Source organism: Falco naumanni, chromosome 9, assembly GCF_017639655.2.
Source record: "Falco naumanni isolate bFalNau1 chromosome 9, bFalNau1.pat, whole genome shotgun sequence".
Lineage (NCBI taxonomy): Eukaryota > Metazoa > Chordata > Aves > Falconiformes > Falconidae > Falco > Falco naumanni.
Window position 1 is genome coordinate 297,682 of NC_054062.1, and position 19,331 is coordinate 317,012.

Consider the following 19,331-nt stretch of genomic DNA (forward strand, 5'->3'; position numbering starts at 1 on the left):
TTGGGCTCAGAAAGAAACCTCCCTAATGAAAACCAGCCACCGGGAGAGGAAAAAGGAGTTTTCCCTCTTTAAAAATTATATATATATTTATATATATACACATATACGCATGGAGGTGGTGGTGGGAGGGAGGGAGGGAGGCAGTCCCAGAGGCCGGGGCTGGTTGCTGGTGTCCGGCGAGGGCTGGCCGCGGGGCGATGAGCAGAAATCGAAGAGGTTAGCGGTTAGTATTTCTTCCCCTCGATTCCAACGTGCTCTCCTGCCCGCCGCTGCAGGCACATATGGACAGGGCTGTGTGCACGCAGGATTCGACGTGAAATCTCGGAGATGGGCTGCTGCAGCCCAGCTCTGAGCTCATAAACATCCCCGCTCCAGCACCGCCGAGGGAGGCAAACCCCTGGCTGAGTTATTTTAACATTTGTCAAAAGCTTTTCTTGTGCTCTCTTCCCCTTCAAGTCAGAGGCGTGCAGATTTTTAATCCAACCAGCGCTGCCAAATCTGATCTTCCTGATAGGGAAGCAGCTTCCCAGAGCTCTCCGGCTTGGAAGGGGTGTAGCTGAAGGCAGATTTTGGCTCTCTCTGACTCTGCGGGGGGCTCCTCCAGTGTGCAAACAAGACGGCCCAACCTCCCTGCCCCCATCCTTTTTTCTTGGGTCCATTTATTGGCCCTATCGGCCCAATTTATTAGCCCTAGGAACATTCTAGGAGTCAGCTCCGGTGTTTGGTTCTTCCTGCCTTGGCTGTGTAAATTACAGGCTGGTGTCACATCACTTTCTGCTCCTGCTTCCCTTGGGATGGCTCCCCAAGGATGGGTGTTTAACCTCTGCCCAGCACCTAGCTGGATGGGTCCCCAGCAGCACGCGGTACCTGGGAAATGCTGTGCGCTGTGGTTACACACTCAATGTGCATATTAGGATATATATTGCATGTATTGCCATCAGCCCTCCTGGCTGCTCCATGCTCTTGGGGGAGAGATGCCTGCATTACTCCTGGGACCACCAGGCCCTGGGTGACCCAGCACAGCCTCATGCCACCCCTCCTCAGCCAGGTACCCACCTGATCCTGCTTTTTTCTGCCACGGCTGCAGGGACAAACCCTTCTCAGGATGGGGGCGGCACCATGTGCAGGAAAACTACTTGAGGACCATCCCGGGGGATGCAGACATCCCCTTGGTGGACAGTGACCCACCAGCAAGGCGCACCAGCTGCTAGGGGCTGGCGGGGGGCCCAGGGCAGTGAGGACCCGTGTCCTTGCCTCAGCATTTCCCCCCTGGCCCTGGAGGCTGGGAACATCTTGCTGTGATTAGGGGTGTGTGTGTGTGTGTTAGGGGGGGGTGCTGTGGGGCAGCTGGTCTTGGTCCATGAAGCGGGTGAGGGCAGAAGGGGGGACACAGCAGCCCCAGCCCCATTTATAACCCTCTTCCTCCTCCTTGTTTGGGACCAGACCTTATTCTTGAACTGTCTGGCTTTTCCAGGGGAGATGGCTTTCCCTCAGTTCATGGTATTAAATAATTAAATGGAGAGAATAATTGTCAGTGAAACCCCCTTGGGTTCGCACTTCCTCGGGCCCTGTGATTGCTCATTTTTTTTGGGTGAAATATGACCTTTTGTATGATCAAAGGGGATCAGAGTTCCAAAGGAAAGTAAAAAAAAAAAAAAAAATAGCAAGCATTTTCTTTTTTCCCAATCCTAGCGGTCTGGTAAAGTTTCTTTAGACATGCAAAGATTTACACACCTTTCTGCAGGGTGCCTTAAATTACCCTCCGACTCTTTACACATTTCCATGGGCAGAGCAAGAACAGTAAGTCATTGAGAAATTAACTGGCCTTTCAGTAATATCTCCTGTCGGCCTTTCAGAAGGAGAATGTCTAATGGCTTTTTTGAAGTAGAGGTCAGGGTTTGCTTTTTTTAAATAAAACAATCTGTATTAATGCAATTTCCTTTTTAGCTGTAGGATTTGCCTTTTTTTTTCAGCACCATTTTTTTTAAACTCTGCCAGCCACACAAGTCATCTGATGTGAGACCCAGTTGTTTGAAACCCACCCTCCTGGTGTTTCCTAACTCTCTTGTGCAAGCTCTTCTCTTTTTTTTGGTAAATAAAAAGTGTTTTAAGTGATTAAAACTGGACCTTGGAGCTGGCAAGGTGACTCTCGGCCATGCTTAGGGCAAAGCATGGGTGGTTTGGAGACGAAGCCAAGCAGGTTTGCTTTGCCTGACACCGAGCACCTGGGTTTTGCAGAGCAGGGTGTCTGCTCAGAGTCCGGCTTTGCTGAGCCAGAGTTGTTGGACTGATGAACCAGAGTTGCACCAAATTGACAGGGCCATGCCAGGCTGCTCGGGGTGAGGATCCATCTGGCCGCAGCCTGCTAGGTTTGCAGTTTGCAGCCTTTGAGATGAATATTTCTGTTTGCCAGCCCTTCATCTTCCTTGCTTTAAAAAAAAAAAAAAAAAAAAAGACAGACATTTTTTGTTAATCTCACTTTGTGTCCTCCTAGGGGTTTCCTGATATTTCTCTCATGCTGCGATAACATCTCGCACTTCCACAGCACTGGCGATGGCATGGATCCGGACGTGCCATGCCAGCCCCAGCCCTCCTCCTCACCCCCAAACGGCGGCGGTGGCTAGGGTGGGACAGTGCGGCATCTTCGGAGCACTGTGTGGGCTGGTGCTGCTTGCTCCCTTCAGTACCTGGGTGCTTGTTCTCCTTAATATTCCCAGAATCTTGCCCTATGGATATTACACAGAGAAACCGGGCTGGCTTGCCCTTCCATGGGTGGAAGAGTTTTCTTACTGTGGAGATGCACCTCTGCTCCACTCTAAGGATGATGTTCAGAGCAAGGAGATAGTAAGGACTAGAGTATGCGAGATGGTGGGGGCCTGATGGTGCCTGGCCAGGACTCAGCAACCGGCTGTCAGGGTCAGTCCCTTCCCTGGCGCTGGGGAAGCAGGTCTGCCTGCCCCATCTTCTTAAATCGCCATCCCCATCTGCCCCTGGCACCGAGGCCAGGGCAGTGCTCACCGCAGGGGTGACAGCTGGGGACGATTGCTGGAGGAGTCTCCCCGTGCCTGGCCCTGCTGCTCCCGGCAGGGATGGTATTTCTCTATCCTCTGAGAAATTCTTCTTTCTCCCTCCATCCCTGCCAGACCCTGAAAGCACAGCATGCCCTGATCTAGCTCCTCTCCTCCTTCTCTCCCCTCCAGCTCTCACAACTCCCCTCATTCCCTCCTAGCTCCTTGTCTCTGCGGTCGGTGACATTATAAAACACCCCAGACAGGCCCTTGGTGAAGGTTTTTCTCCCAGCTTTCTTATTCCCTGTTTCTGCCTCTTTTGCTCTTTCTTTCTCCTTCTTTCTTTCCCTGCCAGGAATCTCAGTCCCAGATGAACCAATACTCCGTGGCTCTGCTATTTCCCTTTTATTTCCCCCCCTCCTTCAACAGCGAGATGGGAAAAGAGTGAACTAAAAAAAAAAAAAAAAGAAAGAAAGAAAGAAAGAAAAAAATCAAAGCTCCACATATTGGATCCAGATGTGCTTACAGCCCTTTCCAGCAATTTAATTAAATTCCCCCAGACAGCCAGGAGGATTTCTTAATGATCAAATTTCCCTGGCTTTCCTCCTAAAATGCCCCTCTTTCTTTGGCTGGCTGTTGCTCTGTCTCCCTGATGGATAGCCAACTTGCATTCTTCCTAGTCCGCCCCGCCAAGGCAATTGGGAGGAAGGGGGCAGATCCCGACGCTGTTATTTTAGCTGGGCACTTGAACGCCCCAGTCGACCGCACCAGCGACATCCTTATTTGCAAAATGGTTTTTTTCACCCAAGAAATGTAGGGATGGGGAATCACCTTGCCAGAGGCCGTGGCTCATGGCACAATCACGGGAGGACCACAGCAGGGATGCTCCAGGAAAGGGCCCCTGTGTGCCTGGCCCCCCACCGGCCTCACTGTGCTGATGGCCAGGGAAGGGTTTCAGCCCTTGGGTCTCCAGGCTCGACACCTCCCATGGCCAGTTTTGAGGCAAGTTTGGCCCCACACTGTACACCCAGGGCCTCCTTTCCAGCCAGGGAGGATACCAGGGTGGGGGCAAAGCCTCTGTGGGGCTCACGGGGCCATGGCTGGGCTGGCAGGGCCCTTTGGAGCAGCTCGGGGTCCCATCTCATCCCTGGAGCCAACATGTCTGGGGTCAGAGGTGGCAATGGGGTGACCCACACCTGCCAGCCCTCCTTTCCAGGCCAACGGTGGGGAATGCAGGGGGGGATTTCACTGCAGAATGGTGTCTGGTGGAGGGCTAGACCCAGCATGGTCCCCACCGGTGTCACACAGCTGGAAACAGTGGCCGTGCCTGGTGCTGCCATCCCAGCTGTGAAGGGTCCAGGGTTTTGTGGGACCACAGAGAGTCCAGGCTCTGGTTTTAGCTATCCACCAGTGGCAGCGAGGAGGCACTTGGGACTGGATCGAGGGTCTTAGCTGTCCTACCCACCCAACAGGGTCCCCACAGCCAGGCTGTGCTGCTTTGAAGCCCGCCCACATGGGCATAAAGCATTCTCCATACGGAGGGAGAAATCCTCGTTCCCCATTACTCTTTCTGCTGCTTTTCTGTGCTGGTCCCTGCCCAGCGCACCTGGATGGATGGGGTTATTTCCACCGCCCACGCAGGACGGCAGAGGGATGATGCCCTCCCCAACCCCACCCACGGGGGCTGCAGGGCTGCACAGTGGGTCCACACCAGCTGCCCAGCAAGGTGCCACTGCACAGCATCAAAGCCCCGTGGCACCGGGGCCAGTCACCACTCTGCAAAGGGTTTGCGACCCCCTGACCTGCTGCAGAGGTGGGCTGGGGGCCAGGAGGCTGCGGGCGCTGGGGTCCCCCACCATGGCACCCCCCTTTGTGCGAGGAAGGAAGGGCGGGACACGGGGGGGGGGGGGGAGCGTGACAGCATGTCAGAAAAATGCCAGACCGGCGTGGCCCCCTCACCCCCACCGCCCCGGGCCACGGCTGCCTGCTGAGACCTGGAAGCGCTCCACCGGCATAAAATAAACACGTAAATAGGAAACCCGAGGCGGCTCCGGTTGCCGCCGACCCCCCGGAGCGCCCCGCGCCTGCGGACTCCACCGCAGCCACGGTAACGGCAGCGATGGCAGCGGTACCGACAGACGCTGTGCGAACGCTCCCCCCCAGCAACTCCGGCGGCGGGGCAGGGAACGGGCGTGCTGCGGGCGGCTCCCGCGCCCCGCGCCCGCCCCGGCGGATGCGAGCAGCGCCGGCGGCAGGTGCTGCCGGGGGCCCGGCTGGCGCGCGGGCTGCGGGACCGCGGCACCGCCACCCCGGCCGCGCGCCGGACGGCGGTGGCGGGGGGGGACCCGGGGGCACGGCGGGCACGGCGGGGGCGCAGCTACGCGCGTGCCTGTGCGCGCGGCCCTGGCACCAGCCCGTGCGCTGCTGCGCGTGCCGCTGCGGCCGCAGGTGCGCCCCGTGCAGGCGCGAGGCCGGCTGGGGCGTTGGGCGCGCACGTGCGCGGGCGCCGCCGTGGGTGCGCAGACTCCCCGCGCAGACCTGCGCGGCGCGCACGGGGCGGAGCGTGCGCGGCCGGTGTGCCCGCGCCCTCGCGGCCCCGGGGGTGTGTGTCCCGCCTCCGCCGCCCCGCCCGCCTGCCGCGCGCGCTCCCGGCGCGCCGCTCCCGGCCGCATGCTGCCCCCTGCCGGCCGCGCCGCAGCCCCGCCCCGGCGAGGCCCCGCCCCTCTCGGTACAACGGGCGGCTTCCGCTTCCGGCAGTGGGGCTGGGGCAGGTGAGGGGCGGCGGTGCTGGGGCGGTCTCGCCGGCTCGGGCGCTCCGCAGCCTGGGGTCCCTGCGGGCTGCTCTCGGCGTCGTCCCGGGGACTGGCCGCGTGGGGCGCGGGGGCGCCCGGGGCTGCTGGCGTCATCCCGGTGGGGTCCCGGGGCCCCTGTCCTCGGTCCTCCGGGGTGCTGGGGGGTTGTGGGCCTCTGCGCTTGCTCCCGTGGGGCGCGGTACTTAGGGGCCTCGCGGGTTCCCCCCGGGGTCGCTACCCTGTGTGCTGCGGGGCTGGTGGTCCCCGGGCTGGCTGCTGTGGCTCGCAGGGGCTGCGGGGCCTGCTCCAGCCCTGTGCCCCCTCAAGAAGCAGGCAGGGCTTTGCCGGTTGCAGGGATCCCGCAGCGCTCGGGGCCTCGCTCTGCTCTGGCCACCCCCCAGCACCTCCAGCGTGCAGGGCCTTGTGGCAGGGCCGCTGCAGGCGGGGTCCGCCCTTGGGCCTGGGTCCTGCCTGCCCGTGGGCCCCTCCTGTGCCCAGATAACGGCAGTTTGCAGCTCTGCCTGCGGGAGATAATTTGAATGCACCTCTGTGGTGTGTGGGAGGAGATCCCTGCACTGGTCTTCCTTATCCTTTAGAAACACACAGGGAGGGAGGAAGGCCGTGTTTTTTTCTAAATGTTAAACTGCTGGAAAGGGTTGTTTGTTTTAAAAGGAGGAGGAAAAAGTCCTTTGGAAGCCAGGCAGCACCAGGGTCTGCCTGCCAGAGACCTGTGTCGGTGAAGACGCTACTGCCATGCTGGAAGCCCCTGGATGGTCTGTGCATGTAGCAGAACACGATGCCTTTCCTGCACGGCTTCCGCAGGATCATCTTTGAGTATCAGCCCCTGGTAGATGAGATCTTGGGGCTGCTGGCGATACAGAATGCGGAAGGGCAGAGCACCCTTGAGAGGTAACTAGGTGTGGGGCTAAACACCCAATTGGTGTTTTAGGGGGTGATAGCTGGAGCTCAGTGCTACGGCCAAGGTCAGACATGGCACTGGCTGGGAACAAATGCCATTCCCAGTGAGCAGCTCATCCCACGGACCCTTCTCTTGCTGCTGTTCTCAGGGAATATGGTGGGGAGCAGAGCAAGGACTACATGTGCTCCCCGGGAACAGCTCTTTGCCTCCACCATGGCAGTAAGACCTAAACTGGGGTTTAGCTGTGACCCTGATGGTGCTGCATAACCCCACAGCCAACGGGGTAGAGGGGTTACAAGAGGAGAGACCAGGATTTTTCTTCTTCCCTGGTGCTACTTTGACCCTTGCACACCCTGAGACGTGTGCTGTTCAAGTGAGTAACTGGTTGGTTTTGTGTGTCTTGAGTCCTGCCTGTCTGGGCAGTGACAGGAGCCAGCTCTCAGCTGTGAGACGAGTCTTGGAGAGGGAGACACACTCCCCGTTTTATCAGGAAGGTGTGAGCTATGCCCTGCTGAAGGTCACCGAGCTGGGTCTTGTCCCTGCTGCAGAAATCCTCTTGGAGTTCGGAGCTGACCTCAGCTTTGAAGGTAAGGCTGGTGGGAAGGGGGCTGGGCCTGGTAGGGGGGAACTGGCTGGTGAGAAGCTGCCCTGGGAGGCAGTGGTGGCTAGGGCAGAAAGAGGGGGTGCTGCCAGGTCAGACCCCACCGCTCCTTGCTGAGGTAGTATGGATATGCCTTGTGGTAGCTCTCGTTCGGGCGCAGCCACAAGGATGGCCGGGGGCTCGGGGGCTGGTTTGCAGCTTTGAGGGCTTTTGCCAGAGATGGAACCGTTGCAGAAGCAAGACTTGGGGTGTATGTGACAGCCCTGTTTTCATGGGTATCACTGTGTTCTCAGGGCCCTCCTCAGCTGCCCCCTTCCACTTTTGGCAGGTGTCAGGGCCGTTCTGGGGAAGCCCTTAGTTTTCTCTGTGTTCTTGTCCTCAGATCCAGTCACCTACTACACCCCTCTGCACATCGCAGTGCTCCGCAACCAGTCGGATATGGTGGAGCTCCTGGTGAACCATGGGGCTGACATCAACCGGAGAGATCGGGTAAGAGCTTAGCTGCCTGGGCGCAGCCAGGCTGAGCCCCCCTGAGGTTTAGCTGCAAGAGACTGGCGAGTGGGGACAGCCCTCCCTTCTCCCCACGTCCCAGGCCTCACTGAGTGCCACTTCCCCTTGGCAACCTCCTGAGCCCCTTGTCTGTAGTGCTCTGGTGCTGTGGCAGAAGTTCAAGATGCCTTTGGCTGAGCAAACCTGCCTCTGCCATGGAGCAATGGGTGGGAGGAGGCTGGAGTAGACAGACCTCTGCCTGTGGATGCACTGGGGAAGGTTCACTTTGATTTTTGGGGATGGGTTCAAATATGCTGTTATGTTGGCTGTGATGAAGCCCCAGCAGTGACCTTCCGGAGGCACTCGCAAATAGTCTTCAATACTTACTAGCATTGTTTTTGCTCTCACTCTGTGCAGATCCATGAGAGCAGTCCCCTTGATCTGGCCAGTGAGGAGCCTGAGCGGTTGCCATGCCTCCAGCGGCTGCTTCAGCTGGGGGCCGACATCAATGCAGCTGACAAAAATGGTCAGTGTGCCCTGTCCAGCTCCCCCAGCCTGAGTGCTCCCAGCGGTCAGCCCACGGGTGGGCTGGAGCTGGGCACAGCGTCCAGGTTCTTCTGTCTTGCTGCTGCAAGTGCTCTCTGGTTACAGACTGGTTTGGAAGTTGAGTGCAGGCTGCAGAACCTCCCTGGTGTCTGTTTTCTCCTTGTATGCTGGCTGTGTCAGGTGCAGAAGGGGGCTGAAATCGGTTCTGTGCAGGCTGTGGGAGATGGGTGGTGGCCGTGCCTCCTTAGCATTGTGGTGCCCATGCACTCTAAAACTCACTCTACCATGACACACGTGCCCTCTGGGACCACCACCAGCCCTGCATGTGTGGCCTGTGACCCTGTCCCCACAGGGTCATCACATGGACAGCAGAAGCCTGCTGAAGGAGAAGGGTTGTCTATCCCTGTGTTTGGCCATCTAGTTGGTGGGGTGGATTGTTTTCCTTCCTGCTTTTTGGGGTGTTGCCCTGTTTTCATCTGACTGACAGATTGCTCTATTGCAGGAAAGACAGCGCTGTTGCATGCCCTGGCCAGCAGTGATGGTGTCCAGATCCACAACACTGAGAGTATCCGTCTCCTGTTGGAAGGAGGTGAGAGCAGCCTTCTTCCCTCTGCACACACAGCCTCTCCAGGCCTGGCGCTGGCTGATTCTTTGTGCAGTACCAGGCGCTGCCCTCCCAACTCCTTTATGTCCACCTGAGCAAGAGTAAAGCCCAGCAGTGCCAGAGTTAGTGCTGCCCTGGCTGGCCCCACTGTCTGCAATGCCAGTTAAGTTCTCTGTCCCTTCCTCCAGGTGCGGACGTCAGGGCCACCACCAAAGATGGTGACACCGTCTTCACCTACATTATCTTCCTGCTGGGAGAGATGGTGTGCAGCAACACTGAGGAGGCACAGGTGATCAGTCGCTTCTGCTTTCATGTCACACAGCTGCTTCTGGCCCACGGAGCCAACCCCAGCGAGTGCCCGGCCCCCGAATCCCTCACCCACCTCTGCTTCAAAAGCTTCAAACGACACTTCCCACTGCTGCGTTTCTTGCTGGAGTCAGGTGCTGCCTACAACTGCTCCCTCCATGGTCCCTCATGTTGGTCGGGCTTCCACATTGTCTTTGAGTGCCTCTGCTCACACCTCAGTGTCTCTGAAGATGATGGTTTCTCTACAGACCTCATCCAGAAGGGTCAGACTCTGCTGGAGCTCATGATGGCTAGTTCACAAGCTGTCCAGCTGCCCAGCAACTTTGAGGTCAACACCAGCAGCTGTAGGTACCACGGGGAGAAGATCAGGACTCTCTTCTGCTCTCTGAAGCACCTGGAGCGCTCCCCGCAGGCATTGAAACATCTCTGTAGGGTGTTTATCCGGCAGCGCCTTAAACCGTGGCCAGTAGATGTCAAAATCAAGGCTCTACCTCTTCCAGACAGGCTGAAGTGGTACCTCCTCATTGACCACACTGCTGCAGGGCATGAGGACCTCTGACCTTGACTAATGCCTCTCTGTCTCCCCGCCTCCATGGCCATGGTATGCCTACAGCCACCAGATCTCCTCTCTGGGCCAGTTTTCTCTGCAGCGAGAGGTGTTGCTGTCTGTGCACCAGCTTGGCTGGTGCTGCACATGGTGTCCCCCTCTGCTGCGTTTTTGGGGCAGGGGGTGTGTGTGCGTTTTTGGGCACAATGCCACATGCGTGTCTGCAGGGGCCTTGTTGCTCTGGGGCACGTTGTGAGCACGTGGGCAGAGCTCTGTGGCTCCCTGGGGGTGAAGAGAGCCCCATGGCACCGGGCAGCTGGATACTGTGGGCAGAAGAGAACTGGTTTGTGTGGATTTTAAGAAAAAGCCTGGTGGGCAGGATCAGTGGGCTGGTTGGGGGGTGTGACTAGACAGGCAGCCTGTCCCCTCTGGACTCTGCTGGGTCCCAGGCAGGTGAAGCAGTGCCTTAGGCAACTGGCAAAGTTGTGAGTGCCTCCGGGTGCTGGGAGGAGAGGTGTTCCCTGCTAGAGGAGTGCTGGCATCGGTGTCCTGGGTTCCTGCCTCTGTCCCTGGTGGTGGGAGCAGGTCCGGCATCTCCATGTGGAAGTGGATGCCTTCCTCGCTCATGTGGGCTGGTGGGGGGCTCAGGGGTGGGGGCGAGGGGAAGCAGGACTGGCAGTGGTGGATGGCTGCTCCGCACCCTCCAAGTTTCTGCATCCCGTCCTCCCGGCACAGAGGACCATCCACCAAGGACACCTCAGAGGTGCTGGGCTCCAAAACAGATAAGACAGTGGATGTTTCTTGGCTTTGTAGTGTTTCCTCTGCAAGGAGGAATGATGGGTGGCTGACTGCCCAGTGTCTTGTGCCTCCCTCCCTGTTCCTTGGCGGACTGCTCCCGCAACCCTGCTCTCCAGTGCCTCCTTTCCAGGAACAAGACATCGCAGTAGGACTTGGGGTTTTCTTTCCAACCTGCTACTGGAACCTGCGAACTCTGGGGCTGTGTGTGGAGGTCCCATGTCCCAGCCTTGTCACAGCCATCGGGCTCCTTCTAGGCATCTGCTTCCTTGTGATGTGCCAGAGACTGGCTGCGGAGCGGAGTCCCCCACGTTTTCATTGTTTTGTTTTTTGTTTGTCACGGGGGACAGATGCAGAAGAGGATGAAAAAAGGAAAAATCTATTCTGAGTAGGTAGTTTATAGCAGGTGGATCTGAGATCTCCTTGCAGCTTGGCTGCAGAAGAGTTGTCTCCCCCCCATTGCCCTTCTGCCAGCATCTGAGTTTTACCCTCTCCTGCCATGTGGAACTGGAGCTGTGCATCTTGATGAACTGATGTTTAAAAAAACCCTAGTAATAATGTGATCAAATACTCCCCTGGTGCCTGGAAAGGGAAATGAGCAATTAAACGAGGCTTTTTATTGTAATGACAAGGGGCTTGTTTCTTCAGCAGGAGGGATGGGGTGGAAGAGAGGGCTCTGCAGAGAACGGGGGGAATTGCATGTGAGCCCGGCTGGAGGCACAGGCTGCAACTGGGGTCTGCGTGTGGGCTCACCCACCTGGTGAGCTGTTTTGCCAGTGCTGGCCGAGTTGTGCTGGATCAGGCTGGCACACGCCAGGGGCCAGACTTGGGAAAATGATGTGGATAAGACCAAGAGGGAGACAGGAGTGTTCAAAGCCAGGTGATGGTGCAGGGTATTAGGGAGCAGCTGTAGCGTCACAGCCTTTGAGCCGGAGGCGCTGGGCATCGCTGTGAGCCTGCAGTAATGAGCTTTGGGGGCTCAGAGGCAGCTCGGAGGAGGTTCCTCATTAAAGCCCAGAGCACCCCAGCTCCCTCCCAGGGTTGCAGGGCTTTGTCTGGGTTACCCCTGTCCCTGGAGGAGGATGTGGGGGACCCAGGATTACATCCACCTCCCTTTTTGCTGTATGTGGGACACCTGCTTGTGGGTTTAAAGAAGAGACCCACAGAAAGCCCCAGAACCTGGTGTTGCCTCCTCAACCCGCCACAGGGAAATGGCAGATTTCTCCCATGTGCCTGACCTAGCCTGTCGCTGTGAGCAGCAGCAAGTTCAGCAGCAGGAAAGGGTCAAACACCTAAGCAAGGCCTGGAGCCTGGACTGCCTCAAAAGTGCTCCCGGTCCTGTCTGCTAGCAGGAGCCCTGTGCAACTGCGGTCAGCAACCTGTTGGTGCCCACTGAGCAGGCCTCCTGCAGGGGAGACCCTCTTACTCCCGTACAGAGCCCCCAGGGGTGACATCAAACCAATACACTGCAGCCACCAAAGCCCACATGCAGAATTGCAACAGCAGGAAAATGTATTTGGCAAACACCTCTTTTCACAAACAGCAGTAACTTGGAAGACAAAGCCCCGTCCTCGCCACCTAGCCACCAGCCCCCGAGAGAGGGTTGCGACACCCCTGCTACTGTCCGCAACCCTGCAGTGAAGGCACCGTCCTCACCCCTCCCGGCCCTGGTAGGAACCACCATGTTGGCCTGTGCTCTGAGCTGGCCCTGGAGAGACCTCCTCCCACTGCCCTCATCTCATGGCGAAGGTGTACACGTGGTAGATCTCATCGGGGAAGTTCTCCTGGCGCTCCTCAGCCAGGAGGTGCAGCCCAGCTCGGTGGATGATTTTGCGGACCACATCCAGGTCCCGGCAGACGCTGCTGTCCACATCGTCCATGATCACGCCCTCCTGAGCCATGTTGTCCTTGATGACCACGATGCCATTGGGCCGCAGGCCAGCACGGCACCGCTTCAGGAAGTCAGAGAGGTGGTTGTCGGTGAGATGTCCTAGAGGGGCAGAGCTGGGGTTAGAGGGCACGGGGTGACCAGGGCAGGAGGAGGGGAGGAGACTGGGGTTGGAAGCCCCCCTGATCCAGGCAGCCAGATACTTGAGCCATTTGCAGGTGAAAGCTTTAGCTTGGGGGTGTCCAACTTGTGTCCCACTATCCAACTCCATCCAACCCACACCTCTGACCTGGTCTCCAAGGGCCTAGGGGGTAAAGGCCCCACAGTACGGTGTCCTGCGGGTGCCCCTCCATGGGGCAGGGATGGGGGGCAGGTCCCCAACCCAGCCGCCAACCCATGCTGTGATGCTCATCCTTCATGCAGACCTCAAGCTGCTTTCCCCAGCACGTGGGGCATCTGCCCCTTGGGGGGAAGCTGGATGGGTCAGGCTGGTGAGAGCCTGCAAGCAAAGTGACCCTCACCGATGACCCACTGGATCCAGATGACATCGTAGGAGTCTGGCTCAGGGCTGAAGTCCTGGAGGCCACAGCAGAAGTAGTTGCGCACCCGCCTGCCCTCCTCTCCCAGGTAGCTCTTGGCCTTGGTGAGGAAGTCCTCTGTCACATCCACCATGTCCACTGTCTTGAAGAGAGGCAGCAGCAGCCGCTTGGTGATCCGGCCGATGCCCGCCCCACAGTCCAGAGCACGGGTTGTCCCTGTCCGGTTGGGGCCATCCTGGAACGACAACCACAAGGGGCTGAATCCCACTGCAAGGTACCCCCAGAGGAGAAACGAGGTACCCACACAGGACAGGGCTGGGGCATCCATTGCAGGGCAAAGCTCTCCCAGCATGCACAGAACAGAGGATCCCATGGAGCATCTCAGAGGGAAGGGCCCAGCTGGGAGTGCTGGGAGACTGACGAGGCTTTGGGAGCACGACAGACCATGCCACCTACCCGCAGAAACCGCTGCAGGAACTTCCTGGAGCTGTTGATGTCAATGCTGGAGATGTGGCCGTAGCCCCCCAGCATGCCATCCACTGTGGCGGGCACATCCTTCCAGTACTTCTCTGCCTTGGAGTAAAACTCAAACTCGTTCTCTACCACCTCGCTCGTCATGCTGGCCAAGGGGCACGTGGGACTCCCTGCTCTTCCGAAACGGGAGAAATTGCTGGTTAGGTCTGAGAGAGCTGTAGGCACAGAGCCCCCCCCGAACTGTGAGTACTTGCTCACAGTTGGACTTGCAGAGTACTCAGCTCTGTGAGTACCCCAGTCTCCATTCATCACTCCCTTCTCCCTCCCCAGGGCTACTTCAAACCTTAAAATCCTTCAGCTGAGAGCAAGAAGGAACAAAGATCTAAATCCTGGTATTTTCTGGAGACCAACAAGCTCAAACCCCCTTCCTGGGTAGGGATGCCTCAGCCAGACCAGGCATCCTGGAGCCTTGCTCAAGAATACAGCCAGTTACTCGTTGGGTTTTTTTAGGGCTGAGCCACCCTTTTCACCCATTCTCCCTCTTCTTTCCCTGTCTTAATGTTTTACAGATTACATGTTTATCTGTGGTGACAACCTCATCAGTCACCTCCAATTACATTTGGAGTTGCTAAAAGTTACCTAATCACCTACCTGAGGATTGTAAATCTCAGCCGTGACCATAAGTTAGATATTTGCAATATAATAAGGTCAAGGTATAATCAGCAATACAAGCTATAAATCCCCCCCAGGCATCTCATAATTCAAACCACTGTGGATTTGATTAACTGCACTGTGGATTAGAAACTAGATTTAAGGTGGCCAAAGGATAAATCCAAGGCCTTCAAACACCTTTACAAATAAAGAAATATATAGCGTTCGTGGTTTGAATTTCTGGCAAATACCCCTTTAAAAACAAAACCTTTTCTATGGCAGCTTAAGACGGTTTCGGTGGCCCTTGCGTGGTCTTGAACAGCTGGAGAAGGGAGCAGGGGGACACAGCATCTCACCTTACAGATCACCGGTTGAAATCCAGTTTGGCTCAGTGGTGCCAGGGACTGCTCTGTGCTGTGATCTAGGGGAAAAAAAAGACGGGAATTTAGTCCCAAATCCCCCCTTTAGTCCTGCAAGCCTGGGCAAGGCTGACTGCAGGCCTAGGGAACTGGAGGAAAGGGCCGCCCCGACCCCCGCAGGCACCCTCCCGGGCTGGCTGTGGGGCAGGCCCTGCTGCAGCCCCACAGCTCGAGGGGGCAGGAGGCTGAGCCACGGGGCAGCTGCTGCGTGGAGGGTTTAGGTCCTGTCCTGCCGCTTGATCTCATGGGCTGAGAGCCGGGTTTGCCCTCCCAACAGTGTCACCCCTTCCTTGGCCCCGGTTTTGACTTGGTGAGTCCTCGGTGACACTCCTCAGGGTGTCGGGGGCCGCCAGCAGGATGACCCAGCCAGGCGCTCTGCCCACCTGGGCCTCGGTGCTGGCATGTCCCCGCGGCCGCGAGAGCCCCGGTGCAGTGGCAGCTCCGCAGCCGAGCCGCAGGCACCAGGTGCTCGCCCCGCAGGCCCGCACACCTGTGGGGTGCAAGTCACGCCGCCCCCCCGCTTTCGGGGTGGGGGGGTCACCTTAGAGTGAGGCCCCTTCCCCGATCTCTGGGGCCACTCGCAGGGTGGGGGGCGGCCGGGGTCCCATCCCGGGCGCTGGGGGTTACGCCAGCCCTGCCCGTGGGGGTGCGAGGGGCGGTTCCCGGTTCAAGGCCTAAACCAGCCGTTTCCCCGGTACCCTCCGTCGGGGCTGGAGGCCCGTCGCGCTCCTGGGCTGCGGCGTAAGCCGACACCTCCCCACACACCCCGCGGGGAGCCCCGCAGGCCGCCGGGCCACGGCTCTGTGCGCCGGGGGGGCGGATCCGGCGCCGGCAGCTCTGCCGAGGGGTGCCCGGTCCCGCCCGCTCCCGCGGACCGGACAGCCGCGACCCCCGGCAGCCCCCGTGGTTACCTCAGGCAGCCGCCGCACTCTCTCCCCCCGACCCCCGCCGTGACGGGCAGCCCCGGGCACCAACCAGGCGGCGGCGCTCACGGTAACGTCAGGGTGATGTCACCTCGGGGCGGGCCCTCCGCGCTCGCGCGCCGGCTGTCCGCGGGGGGGCGCCCCGGGAAGCGGGGGCCGCCGTGGGGCGGCGCGGGGGGGCGGGGGGCACCGGGGGGGCCGGGGGCGGCGCCGGGGGAGCCGCGGCGCGGTGCAGGGCGGCGGGAGGGCCCCGTCTCGCCGCGACGTGTGCCCGTGCGGCGTCGCGAGCGGCCCCGGGGCTGGCCGCGGGCCCCGGCGGGGCTCCGTGCCGCCCCCTCGGCCCGAGCAGCGCCCCAGCCCCCGCCAACGGCCCTCGGCCCGGCACCGTGCGGCGGCTGGGGGGCGGGCGGGCGCGGAGGCCCGGCGGCGGGGCCCGGCGGGGTGGCGCCGGGGGGGCAGGGCCGGGGGGCAGGGCAGCCGCGGGGGCGTGGGGAGCGGGCTGCGCCCCTGCCCCCGGCCGCACCGCTGCGCCGGGCCTGTCCCGCCGTTGTCCTTGCCCCGTCCCGCCGTGCCCCGCCGCGGCCGCGCGGTGACGCTGTTGCCCTGCCGTTGGCCGCCGCCGCCGCGGGAACTTGGCCGCCTCCTGCCGGGGGGCACCGGCCCCGCACGCCCGGCGCTCCCGGCCCCGACACCCCACTGCCCCGCGTCCACCCCGCGCCCCGGCGGGGCCGCCGCTCCCGCCGCCCTCGGCGATGTCCCGGCTCGCCCTGCCCTGCCCTGCCGGGCCAGCACGGGGAGCTGAGGCCGGGCAGGCTCAGCACAGCTGTGGCCATCTCCGCACGGCACCCCCGCGGCCCGGGGTGCCCCTCCGGTGGGGCTGCCTGCCCCCCGGCCTCCGCGTGATGGTCTCCCTCCGGCCGAGGGCAGCACCCCACCCCATCGCCCCCCGCCCCCCAGTCGGACGGGCATGAGACACACCCCCCCGCTCCGGTGGACGGGGACCTGCAGCATCCGAGGCCTTTGGAAGGGCATTGCTGTGGGGACAGGGACGGTGACAAAACTGGCTGGCTGCAGCCTGGGGAAAGGAGGACAATGTGGATTCTCTGGTGTCTAATACAAGGTAAGTCCTTCCCTCAGCAGGGCATCAGCCCCCTCCCTCACCTTCCCCCTGACAGCGACTGGCACAAAAACTGCAGGAACAGAATCTGCCTGACGTCACCCAGCGCAGCCAGAAGGTAGCTGCAATGGGGACATTGCTGCACGGGCACAGGGGGAGTGGGGTCTGCTCCCACCCAGCCAGCACCACTTACACCCCAGAATGTCCTAGTGGCCCCTGCAGGGACTTGCTGTGCCCAAAACAGTGCTGCTCGTCCCACAGCCATTCAAAAATCCATGGCACAACCAGGACGCGGTCTCAGTGCCAGGACCCACTGCCACCCTTCCATGACGCCTGCGCAGAGAGTGGAGGAAGACCCCACCACTGGGCATGCAGCTGTCGCCCTGGGACAGCTCGTGGGCACCCCCAGGTCCCCCGAGTCCCTGCGGCAGGGCCTGAGCGTGCCGGGGGCAGCAGCGACTGGAGCTGATGGCAGGGGCCGGGAGCATGTGTCACAGTCGGCTGCAGAGTTGGGGATGCAAGGACAGCATCTCTGAGCACAGAAGTGCTGCTTGCGCCCTGCTTTGCTTTCCAGATTTTAAAGAAGCGAGGCTCTGTTACCAGGCGGGGAGCAGTGAGCACAGGACAGCAGTGCCTGGCTGCTCCCAGCGCGGGGTGATGTCCTGGGAGGTGCATGGTGGTGAATGTCCTCCGTGCACGGGCACCTGAATGACCAAAACCCACCAGGTTCCCCCTCACTGAAGCCACCAGCAGCCACTGCATCCCTTTGGTTGTCACCTGCACTTTGAAGCAGGCCATGGCACCCACATACCATCCATGCCCCCTACTTCCCACAGCATCCTGCAGTATTTGCTCCCCTTGCCTCTCCAGAAAAGATATTTTTTCTCTTTTTTATTCACTGCGCTGCACTGGGGCTCTTGAAAATCCTTTCCACTAGGTCCCAGTCACCCCCTCCATCCTTCCCCACTGCCGAAGCCCTTCATGGTGGTAGGGAGGGACCAGTGCTCCTGTCCCTCTGGGGCTGGGGCTCCGCTTCAGCTCCTCGGGTTACAGTGGTTGCCTTGACCCGGGGCCCAGCCTTGCTTACTTATGTTCCCTTTGATGATTTCTTATTATTGTTTATTATTAATAATTTTTTTAAGTTTGTATTTATTTATTTATTTACTATTAAGGCAACGGAGTATGGCTGGAAATTAAGAGAGGAGAAAGAAATCGGTTGAGCTTCCCTTGGCTCACCGTACTCCTGAGCCTGGTAAATGGCCGGGGCTGGGGATGAGGGTCTCATCATCGAGGACACCGTATCGAGTCCCACTCTTTGCTGGAGACAGGTCCAGCCTTGGGGCCAGTTTGCGCAAAGACAAGTCTGCAAAAAACATGGCAGCCGCAGAGCTCCCCTCCTAGGCTCAGCTGCCTCCCCGTGGTTGCTGCTGCTGGGAAATGCTTTTCCTCTAACTGGTTTCAGTCTTGTCGTTTGGTAATTCCTTGTGCGATGAGACAGAAAACACCCCCCAGACCCCCTTCTCCAGCCCATTTGTTTCCCTGCACGCTCTCCACTGGCTCCCGCTCACTTGCCACTTTTCAAGGTAATCACTGGCACTGCAATTGCCCTTCAGGAATATATATTTTTTTCTTTTCCCCAGGTGCTTAATCACCCTTATTACCCTTTTCTGATTAATTAATTCTAATTAATTTTGCACTATCATTTTTGAGAAAGGGTGACCAGGACAGCGCATATCGTTGCAGGCGATTTGCAAGGCAGGTCCTGCAGTGCCGGCATAGCCCTTCCCTCGGTGGCATTTAACCTGGGTCTGGGCAGGCACCTGCTGCCCTGTTTGCTGCCATTAATGGCAATTAATAGAGCAACGAAGCCCTCTGAGGCCTGGGGAAGAGCCCCGAGGTACTCTGCAGGGAACCGTGCAGGACGGTCCCACCTCCTTTGCTCTGCTGAGACGGCAGGGTTTGAAGCTGGTCAAACCTGCCCTTGCGTCCATGTTTGCCCAGCTCCTTCAGCTGCCTCCACAGTGACACAGCCAAGGCTTGAATAGTCAGAATAAATTAGGTCAGGGCTTCTCCTCGCTCTGCCAAGAGCTGCCAAGGCGCTCCGAGGGGTGGCAGAGACGCGGGTCCCTTCGTGCCACCCATGCTCCGTCACCTCTCGTCTTCCAGCACCAGTGCCAGCTCTTCCCTGGATACCGGCACAGGCTTCACCTCTGTGTTGCCCTGAAACCTGACTGGTTTGGGTGACCCTGCCCTTAAAATAAATACAGATGTCCTGGGGACAGAGGTCATCGTCCCTTCGCTGTTTGTCCCAAAAGCAAGCCCTGGTCTGTACCTCGTCTCCAGCACCCAGCAAGGGTAGAGGACCCAGGCTGGGAGGCTGCGGCCACACTCGTGCCCAGGGGGCTTGCCAGGGCCTCCCATGTCCCTGTGACCAGTCACTGTCCCCAGGTGTAGCTGGTTGGGCAGTTCTGCTGGCCAGGTGGCCAGCCAGCATGGCTTGGGGCTGGGACCGTCCATCCCACCTCACTCCTTCAGCTACTGGTGCTCTCGGGGAGGCTGAAGCATCACCACCAACACTGCTGAGCCCCCCAGCAGCCCAAAAGATCTAAAATGTGTAATATATGTGATATGTGATATACTATAAACTGTATGCTATATACTGGATAGGAGATAATAGATATAGTGTGTGTGGATATATATATATATATAAACA

The 19,331-nt window shown here is 59.2% G+C and overlaps 2 protein-coding genes across 6 annotated transcripts; one reads left to right on the forward strand and one right to left on the reverse strand.

Annotated features, from left to right (window-relative positions):
• The first annotated feature begins 5,703 nt into the window (after positions 1-5,703).
• ASB6 (ankyrin repeat and SOCS box containing 6) lies at positions 5,704-11,232 on the forward strand. 4 transcript variants are annotated; one of them, XM_040606583.1, is made up of 7 exons: positions 5,704-5,779; positions 6,476-6,709; positions 7,125-7,306; positions 7,703-7,809; positions 8,227-8,335; positions 8,858-8,944; positions 9,148-11,232. In XM_040606583.1, the coding sequence occupies exons 2-7, from the start codon at positions 6,597-6,599 to the stop codon at positions 9,822-9,824; spliced, it is 1,275 nt and encodes a 424-aa protein (XP_040462517.1). In that variant the 5' UTR covers positions 5,704-5,779; positions 6,476-6,596; the 3' UTR covers positions 9,825-11,232. The 4 variants fall into 4 exon arrangements, with proteins under 4 accessions (XP_040462517.1, XP_040462516.1, XP_040462515.1 ...); XM_040606582.1 differs by lacking the exon at positions 5,704-5,779 and having other exon boundaries at positions 6,612-6,709; positions 6,868-7,306; XM_040606581.1 differs by lacking the exons at positions 5,704-5,779; positions 6,476-6,709 and having other exon boundaries at positions 6,716-7,306.
• An 869-nt stretch (positions 11,233-12,101) lies between these two features.
• On the reverse strand, positions 12,102-15,862 carry NTMT1 (N-terminal Xaa-Pro-Lys N-methyltransferase 1). 2 transcript variants are annotated; one of them, XM_040606586.1, is made up of 5 exons: positions 15,490-15,862; positions 14,516-14,580; positions 13,491-13,683; positions 13,017-13,269; positions 12,102-12,597 (listed from the first exon to the last, which is right to left on the reverse strand). In XM_040606586.1, exons 3-5 carry the CDS (start codon positions 13,650-13,652, stop codon positions 12,341-12,343), a joined length of 672 nt encoding a protein of 223 aa, XP_040462520.1. In that variant the 5' UTR covers positions 13,653-13,683; positions 14,516-14,580; positions 15,490-15,862; the 3' UTR covers positions 12,102-12,340. The 2 variants fall into 2 exon arrangements, with proteins under 2 accessions (XP_040462520.1, XP_040462519.1); XM_040606585.1 differs by having other exon boundaries at positions 13,491-13,678; positions 15,490-15,860.
• Positions 15,863-19,331: the final 3,469 nt, after the last annotated feature.